Source organism: Neodiprion pinetum, chromosome 4 (assembly GCF_021155775.2).
Source record: "Neodiprion pinetum isolate iyNeoPine1 chromosome 4, iyNeoPine1.2, whole genome shotgun sequence".
Taxonomy (NCBI): Eukaryota; Metazoa; Arthropoda; class Insecta; order Hymenoptera; family Diprionidae; genus Neodiprion; species Neodiprion pinetum.
In genome coordinates, this window is record NC_060235.2 from 32,165,727 (window position 1) to 32,175,336 (window position 9,610).

At 36.1% G+C, this 9,610-nt stretch overlaps 1 protein-coding gene across 3 annotated transcripts; it reads right to left on the bottom strand.

Annotated features, from left to right (window-relative positions):
- Positions 1-1,783: 1,783 nt before the first annotated feature.
- Positions 1,784-7,538, bottom strand: LOC124216823 (uncharacterized). 3 transcript variants are annotated; one of them, XM_046621829.2, is made up of 7 exons: positions 7,480-7,538; positions 5,131-5,252; positions 4,425-4,467; positions 3,670-3,825; positions 2,924-3,186; positions 2,554-2,805; positions 1,784-2,482 (listed from the first exon to the last, which is right to left on the bottom strand). In XM_046621829.2, the coding sequence occupies exons 3-7, from the start codon at positions 4,453-4,455 to the stop codon at positions 1,964-1,966; spliced, it is 1,221 nt and encodes a 406-aa protein (XP_046477785.1). In that variant the 5' UTR covers positions 4,456-4,467; positions 5,131-5,252; positions 7,480-7,538; the 3' UTR covers positions 1,784-1,963. The 3 variants fall into 3 exon arrangements, with proteins under 3 accessions (XP_046477785.1, XP_068991550.1, XP_046477787.1); XM_069135449.1 differs by lacking the exon at positions 7,480-7,538 and having other exon boundaries at positions 5,131-5,266; XM_046621831.1 differs by lacking the exons at positions 4,425-4,467; positions 5,131-5,252; positions 7,480-7,538 and adding an exon at positions 4,033-4,101.
- Between the last annotated feature and the right edge of the window lie 2,072 nt (positions 7,539-9,610).

Sequence of the window (9,610 nt, forward strand, 5' to 3'; positions counted from 1 at the left end):
ACATCAGATGGGCACGATACAGCGTGCTCGAGTAATATGTGTTTAATTAACTCCTCCGTTCACTGAAATTCAGTGGGCACGCGCTTAACTATTACAAAAAAAAAAAATAGCGCTGGGAATAATGTTTGACCCCTGTTTCCGCTTGCATCACGTTCGCTGAAATGTTGGACGAATAAAACCTGACTCAGATTTCTTACCCGAAACTTGAAGAGTTTCTAGACATTTTTCACAGGGAAGACGTAAGTAGGATATCGTCTTACTTGCTAATAAGATATTCCGCTTACAATTAGGTGTGTACTTTGCTTGTTGAAAACGTTCACTTTTCGTGCGCAATGCTGTACTGCAATGACTTGCATCAAATATCGTGTAGCATCCAATCTGTCGAGTGCTGACAGCATCGTTCAAAGTACGATTTAAATATTTTATTAAGTCGCAATGAATAACGGGGGACTCCTATTTCTCGACTTATACTTTCCACTGATTTATCGTGCCTTGAATCAGTTCACATTCAGATCATGCATCCCTAAAAAAACGAGTATTATAATCATCTTTGAAATTTTTATTGGTAGTAGCAAAACAAGATTGATAATGCATAAAATGGATTGAAGTATTTATTCCATGACCTGTCAGCCAATTTAAAAAAAAGTGATTTCGAAATGCATTGAACACGTAAGAAGATAAATGAGCTTTATGATCTTGTATTCCATTCTTTTTACGTTCACTCGCGACTGTTTGGCTGCAACGGATGGATGGATCACGGACAACTGTACGAAACATGCGTGTACAAAGACACTTTCATGGTAAGCTCTATCAGCGAACCCTAATCTACGAAATAATACCTACGCCGAGACACGTGTAGGTGTATGTAGGTCCCGCATTCATTATGTCGATTCGACCTCTGTTTGAGCCTTGAAACAACGGACGATAACTATCAGTTGTTTTCACGAGTTTCCCTTGAAACACACCAACTGAACAAGCGTCTTTAGTGCAGCAGATCTCAAGCGTAAAGATGGGTTTTCATTCATAACGAATTTAACGACGTCCGTCTATGAATTTTGTGGAAGCACATTTCATTTTACGGGTGCCCCTGCTTCAGTGCTGGCCGAAATATCATCGCAATCTTGATGGTATGTAACAGTAGATATGACGTAATAAATTATCGTGTTCGAGCGATGCAAACGTCGCGTTTAATACACCGGAACCCCTGATGATTAAGGATAAATTTTAAATTTACTGTTGCAATAAACTAGCCAGACTTCATAATGTACATATAAGGTCACGCTGATCCATGTTATGAAATTTAAATGAGAAAATTATTATTTGTCCTTTTTTGTCATTTTTAACGTGATCTGAAGTGGAAAACTTCACGTCCCACGATGATCGATTTTCTTGTGGATTTCTTAATGCTTTGACGAAAAATCGAATCTTACACACTAATGCTACATTATTTTAAAACTTCCCTCTGTTCTATTAGAAGAAGAGTCGTTCTATTAATTACTGCAGATATTGAAAATTGATTTGTCACTGGACGACCTTTGACTATTATGGACTACCATAACGGATTTTTATGGTTTTGGACTTAATCAATACGGTTCTTTCTATGAGCTTTAAACTTTGTGCAAAATCAGTTCACACAACGAAAATAGCGGTAAGTTCCAGAACTGTTCCTTTTAGGGCAGGCGATATTTCGTAATTTCTTTACTGCGTCCGCTCTGCGGTGTGATTAGGCATTAGAGGTACAAGAAATTTGATCAGTGACCGGGAAAACATATCTTACACATCGTCGGTTATTCAAAAAGACATTATTTTAATCATTTCAATACAGTCTTTAAACGGGTTGATTATAATCATAGTTAGAATATTTTCCAGCAATCGGTATGTCCGAAGGCTTTGTATACGGTCCCACTTGAAACGGAATTTTTATTTTTATTCCTTAACGAACAGTATACTTTATATCAATGATCTACTTGATAAAATATTTGCACTTATCCACTATTCGTTGCAGTAGCCGTGGAGACAATCTTTGCTTCCAGTAGTCTACAGCCGCTGTGGTCTCAGCCGTGTGCATCGCAATTGCTGACTTATCGGGAATATCTTCAAGATTCGCTAAGAGCGCAGGTGCGAGCCAAAGACTTACCATCATACCGTAGATTTGCGATCTCTGCATTTCGCATTTCAACCAATCTAAGGTGATTTTTTCATACGCATTTGTACGTAACTCTGACAGCTTCGACCGCAGTTTCATATAATATATTTCAAGAAAAGTATCGTAATATTCTACTAGAACTTCGTGTTGAACACTGCTGTGTAGGAAGCCCTGAAGATCTGTGACCAGGGGCCCGAATCTGACAACTTGGAAATCTAAGAATCGCATACCGCTGACTACCGTTTTCCCCTTAACTTCCTCGTGCTTGAAAAGTATGTTGTTGATCCACAAATCACCATGGCACACCACCGAATATTCTCTAGGTTTCACCAGTTCCTGTGCCGAAACATAATATGCGCCTTGAATATCATAAAGTCTATTGTTTACTCGTAAAGATCAAGTCGTACCTTCATTAAATCATAAATTTTTCCTTGGTACTCTTCCATAAAGGCGATCTCTTTCGAATAGTCATCTTCTGAGGTCGCGGCAACTTTCAAGCACAAGACGATAAAGTTGGGGAAGTCGTTCATATTCTTCCCTACACCTGGAGGATCCGTGTCAGGAAAATAGGCTTCTACGAAGTTGGTTTTCATACGGTTAAAATTTTCCGCGTCATTGTGTTCTAGGATAAACGATGCTGCATGAAGATCGGCTAATCCCTAAAAAAAAAAAAATGAAGAAAATCATACAAAGATACTGTTTTGCCTAATGATACAAGGTTTTGAAAGAAATCTATTGCGATACGATAATATAATTAATTATAGTAAAGAGCCTGACCTCGAGTACGATTTTCGTATGGTCAAAGTCTAAGCCCTTAACTCTGTCCTCGAGAAAGAATCCTAGTGGTTTTAAGTCTTCCAGGATAATCTGTTTAACATTAGTGAACAAGCAATCGGGAAGTATTTTCTGATCCTTGCCGAGAAGCATTGGCACTGTCTGGTACATTCTAGCTTCGTTGACGAAAAAGTTCTGACTTTGAAAGACCTCCTGATGAATTTCATTCGCAGCCAGATGTTTGGAAATGAAACTTTTGTTGTAATCTAAAAAGTAAATGAATACTAGCTTTAGGATTTTCACAGCGATTACTAGAAAATCGCGAACAAGTATTATTCTCTCTCATCTTGAAAATCGAATGGCTGATCCTTAGTTAACTCGAAAATGTAATGCAGTATTTTTGTTCAGAATTGTATACACAATGGGGCGGTTAGGCACTTTGTTGCATTTAAGATACGTAAACGTGAAAATTCCGAAGTCAACGCAATTCTATACGCAATGCCAAACAATAATATCTAAAAACTCTTTTGTATTATGCCAAAAAAAGAACTCAAAATGTATTCAAACAACAAGTGGCATTGCATGTAAAATTGCGCTGATGATTGAATTTTTATGTGAATGAAGCGTAAGATTTGATAAGAGTGAAATTAAGTGACATTTAACACGGTCGGGGAAGACTGACTAAAGCATTCCCTTAATTAATTTTATTACAATAATTTGGCGTATCAAGATTTATACGTAATACGCACCGAATCCAGCTCCGGTTGTCCCTGTGACAACAAGACGTTTTATGACTGACATGTAGTTGACTCCTTTCTCGCAGCCAGGACTTGTGACCACAGACTTGACTTCGAGATTTGCATCATTTTCATATTCGCGCAACACCTTCTGAATTAATTCTTTGTCTGCAAATAAGCACCGTGTGAGATTACTATGAATATGCCTGGAATTCATGTGGACTTGATAACTATTATGAAAATCTAGTTGTTCGCAATTGACTTTCCTCTACTCTGGTCTACAATGACAATAATTGTGATTAAATACCCTCATATATATACATATATATATATATGTAGTAACAAAATTGAGCACACTAGTAGTAAAACTATTACCAAAATGCATTAAGCGTACGTATTATGACTTTCCGTGAAGTTGAAGTTTTCACTGACGTTAAGGAATAATGATATCGTTTTTGTGTACACCTGATAAGTGATAAGATAAAAATACTTTTTTTTTTTATTTTATTTTATTTATATATATATATATATATATATATATATAGAAAGTATTTTTATCTTATCACTTATCAGGTGTACACAAAAACGATATCATTATTCCTCCACGTCAGTAAAAACTTCAACTTCACGGAAAGTCATAATACGTACGCCTAATGCATTTTGGTAACAGTATTACTACTATTGTGCTCAATTTTGTTACTTGTAACGATATCTACGAAAGTGAATATTCACTGTCACGGGCAAGTATTTTATCAGCGCTGCAGTACCTGGCTTGTAAGCAGCTTCGTCTGATGCCATCTTGACTGCCACCTGTGTAAAAACACAACGACATAAATAAATAAATTTTACCGATACGTATCGTCGCTCTCATATTTGATTCCGCACAGCTGATCGTGAATCGACACCGGCGTGTTCTGAGTATGAACCAATTTAGCACATTCGACTCTGTTAATACGACACACTGGAACTCATTGTCGTTGAATAGTACACAAGTATGAAAGTGCCAAGTCATAGTAGAAAAATGGTTGTATTACATTTTCATAATATATATTCGATGTGTCTCACAATATTAAATACAGGATATCCATTTTCTCCGTGATGTAAAACTCTAAAAGTGTTACCCGTGCAGTTAAAAAAATACCCACATAATCATACTTCAGTTACGCTGGGTCGAAAACTTTTGAAAAAATCGCGTTTTTCGTCGTGTACTTTCATATAAAAAATTGTAAAACCAATCTGAGACGTCACCTTGGAATCTTGATCGAGATGCTATGGAATGCCCCATGCACAGCAATTTTTGACGTTATGTTTGAAGATAAAATTTCTACTTTTTTCTTGCCTATGGATAAAGCTATTTTAGAAATATTGCAAATATACGTGAACATTGTCGAGAATATGAGATTTATTTGGTGTGGCTTTTTCTACATGCACAGGTAAATCTACTAATTTTAATAAAGAACTATCAATACCTACTTGCAATATATAAAGTAATTCGGCTGTGTATGTTGCACACTACAGTAGTACTTCAATTCTGAAAGCCTCGTCAGCTGTTGTAGCTCACAGTCGTTCTTTAACTGATTCTATATGTACTTTTCCTGAATTCAAATGTCCTGTAATATTAGTTCTCCGAGCGCATGAGATAAGAGATAAAAATGAAAGCTGAAAACGTTATTTGAACACGACTGTTTATATTGCTATTTACAAGCAGCATTTCTCAGGGGCGGCGAAACACATATTTTTGAGACGTGGAATTAAACTGTTCGTTTGTTTCGATGCAATGTACGATTTTATTTCACTTCGATAGATCAAAAGTTGCTTTTCTGCAGTTATAAATGTTTATGAATTCGTTTACTAGTAAGTTAAGTTCTAATTCTTCAGCTACACCTTAGTGAATATTAGGAAGCGTCACAATAAAAAAAAAAAAACCAATTTTCTGCTACGTTGCGAACGGATGTTTTTCGTTAACGCAAAGAGATTCCCCAGTAAAAAAATTTCGTATGTCAGGGCTAAGTGGTCCCGAAACTTTATATAGTTTTTCATTTAAGTTACACACCAATAAAAAAAATTTTTGATGGATATTCATAACTCCGTACTTATTGAATCATCTTCAAATGTGTGGAAAATTACTGAAAGCTGAAAGAATAAACTTTCAAATATATGAGAGCACTTATCGAATTATACTATTTTTATTAATTTTTGCGAACACAGAGTTTTAAAAGTTGTTTACAAGTCAATATTTTCTTTTATATTTTCTTCTTCTGATACAAACGAAATAAAAGCTCCTAAAACTGTTCAAGTTTGGATTTCTTGACTGAAGGTGTAAGATTTCGATGGTGTTGAACGACTAGTGACTTAGAAAGTAGCACCATAAAATTTTTTTGAGAAAAATCAAACTGACACACTGGATTATGGCTACATCGTTCAAGCGATCTTGCAGCATTGTTGATATTCAAGTCATTAAAACAAAATTCAATTTTTTAAGACTGCAAATATCTGATGTGTGGAGTGCTTCGCAGCTACCATAGTGGTTTCACCGCCCCTGGCATTTGTGAAATGTGAGCACAGTGGCTAGGTAAGTTCAGGTGTTTGAGGTTGTCGTAATCATAATATAAACGGTTATCGTTTCGTTCTAAGATATCCGTGCATGAGAATGTTTAGGTACATACCAGATACTGTGAAATGAAAACAGTTTGAACAACACAAAATGAAGAAATTATTTTCTAATGATCATAAAGTCGAATTTTTTGAAAAGTGATGTAAATTAATTATAATTCTGATTCTAAACGACTGATATCACCTGCAGATGGATTTTTCGGACTGTTGATAATCAAATTCTTATCAATCATCGTCAATTATACAAAAGCAATCGAATGGAGCTGGTATATATCGTAAAACTGTTACTTCGAGTACTGGCGACCGTTGCTGGAGACAAAGAACGTACAGGGCTCGAGATGCGACGGAGATGCAACGGAGTAGGTCACTGATCTCTATTTACCTGGATAAATGATTCCTGAATGGTAGTCTGTGCTACCGGTTCATAATTTTTCAAGCGCCCCGAATCAGTCTAGTTAATACCCAGGGAACTAACGTAGTACCTTATACGCATGCCCGAACGCGTGAGAAGTCAAACGTGTGATCCTTCCTACGAAGCTAACCCATGTTTCAGATCTGTTAAAGTGAACAGGGTAAAACTACAGGCGTATAAAATGAATAGCACAAGCGGTCAGAAAAGTGGAAAGATTTATCGTTTCACAAGTAAGTAATAGCGGCAATACAGTTGATGATAGAGTTGTTTACTAATTAATTTTCCACAATTTCAGAATTAACTTTGTTCATGGATATGAACAAGTTATCAAGTCTGTAAGATTCATCTCGCGATATTCTCTGATATACATAATAAAGTGTTCGTTTATTAGTATTTTCACGGTATAAAATAATGCACGGGCATTTCATTACGTAAATTATGATTCGGCTTCATATAATACTCGTACACCCTGTCCAGCGTCCCTACTTCATAATTAAATGTCCGTAATAAGTTTCGTAATCATGATGTTGCCGAAATCGTTAACTAAAACGCATAAATATACAGATTCAAATTCACCGCTGTTCGGGCATGCGCATACTGTACTACGTTAGTTCCCTGGGTGTTAACGACGCTGATTCAGGGCGTCTCAAAAATTCCACCGGAATTTGAGCCGTGTATTCTGGTTAAACAGCTATCCAGTTAAATACAGATCAGTGGGGTAGATACAGAGAAGTACAAGATTCCGGTCTGCGCCGGAAATGCAAAGAGATGAATAAGCAAATCGCTCTATCACTTACCCCGTCACTCGAAATAAGTCTATCCGCTTCCCTTGCAGTGCTTTCGCAATGGCGTCTAACAAAGTACAGGCCCAGCTGCGGTCCTATACCTACCACCCACCCTACTTGGGCCGCCAAGCGGGCCGGCTTGCAGCCCGCTACGATTTACAGCGTCAGTTTTTGACTACGCTAGTAGAACGAAAATTTTCGATAAAATTCCAAACTGGGGAACTTTGTCTGAATAATTTCAATTAATAGTAATAATACGAATTTGGTAATTTATTGAAGAGAGATAATTCTGCAATCAATTTATGCAATTATCAAAATGAAGAACTGCATCTTTGTTCAATTTTTCTGATCGAGGGGCTGCAGCCCGCTACGATTTACAGCGTCAGTTTTTGACTACGCTAGTAGAACGAAAATTTTCGATAAAATTCCAAACTGGGGAACTTTGTCTGAATAATTTCAATTAATAGTAATAATACGAATTTGGTAATTTATTGATAAGAGATAATTCTGCAATCAATTTATGCAATTATCAAAATGAAGAACTGCATCTTTATTCAATGTTTCTGATCGAGGGGCTGCAGCCCGCTACGATTTACAGCGTCAGTTTTTGACTACGCTAGTAGAACGAAAATTTTCGATAAAATTCCAAACTGGGGAACTTTGTCTGAATAATTTCAATTAATAGTAATAATACGAATTTGGTAATTTATTGATAAGAGATAATTCTGCAATCAATTTATGCAATTATCAAAATGAAGAACTGCATCTTTATTCAATGTTTCTGATCGAGGGGCTGCAGCCCGCTACGATTTACAGCGTCAGTTTTTGACTACGCTAGTAGAACGAAAATTTTCGATAAAATTCCAAACTGGGGAACTTTGTCTGAATAATTTCAATTAATAGTAATAATACGAATTTGGTAATTTATTGATAAGAGATAATTCTGCAATCAATTTATGCAATTATCAAAATGAAGAACTGCATCTTTATTCAATGTTTCTGATCGAGGGGCTGCAGCCCGCTACGATTTACAGCGTCAGTTTTTGACTACGCTAGTAGAACGAAAATTTTCGATAAAATTCCAAACTGGGGAACTTTGTCTGAATAATTTCAATTAATAGTAATAATACGAATTTGGTAATTTATTGATAAGAGATAATTCTGCAATCAATTTATGCAATTATCAAAATGAAGAACTGCATCTTTATTCAATGTTTCTAATCGAGAGAATGAAAACAAATTCCGATTTGAATTTATCGAATTAAAAAATGAAAAATGATTCTGAAAAATAAAAATAATTCCTACATTAATGTCTTGAAGTACAAAGAAAATAAAAAATCACCCTTGAAATTTTGTAAATCAGAGGTGAACAATCCAGAGTCGATATTTTATTTCTACATTCAGGTAGATACTGGATTGCCTATCAACGTTCTTCTGTACTTTCAGGGTAAAAAAAAACTTCAACAAGGGGAGGGCGCGATGTGTAAATAATCGATTTTGGTGAAACTCAGACATGTTGTAGATGTATTTGCCCTAAGTACCAAGCTAACCGAAACTAGGGTAACAACCCTTAATTTCCGAGAAAATCGCCGGTAAAGTTTCACGCGCGGTATCTATAGTGGCAACTATGCACTCCCGACGAATAAGCGAGCGCGGCGCAATGAGCAAGGTTCCCGGCTGGTTGGCTGCTGGCCCGTGTTCAAGTCCCATAGTCGAACAGTTCATTTTTTTTTTGTTTTATAATTCTCAATTTTCGATGCTTTTTTCTTGTTTTCGTTCACGTATCCTATCTTTTTGAATATTAATGACAATTATCGCATTAGAAATTTGCGAAGGGAAAAACTGCTAAACAATATCCAGTAGTAACGTCATTTATTTTACATTATACATACAATATAAGTGAAGAATAATTAATAATATTACAATATAATACATGCAGGCCCTTAAATTACTCGCTATCACTATGTACATTAGGAGAACAATCGTTTGGATGGTATTTATCGTAGAAGCACGCAAAGCATAAGACTTTTTTACACCATGCACATTTTATGAATCCTACCGTTCTGGTACTTAGGACAAATACTTCTAAAACATATCTGAGTTTCATCAAAATCGATTACTCACATATAGCGCCCTCCCATTG

Coding starts and splice junctions, on each gene's coding strand:
- LOC124216823 (XM_046621829.2), bottom strand. CDS start 4,455: ATGGCATCAGACGAAGCTGCTTACAAGCCAG. Junction 3,187..3,669: donor GACAACCGGAGCTGGATTCG/GTGCGTATTACG, acceptor TTTACTTTTTAG/ATTACAACAAAAGTTTCATT. Junction 2,806..2,923: donor ATACGAAAATCGTACTCGAG/GTCAGGCTCTTT, acceptor TTTTTTTTTTAG/GGATTAGCCGATCTTCATGC.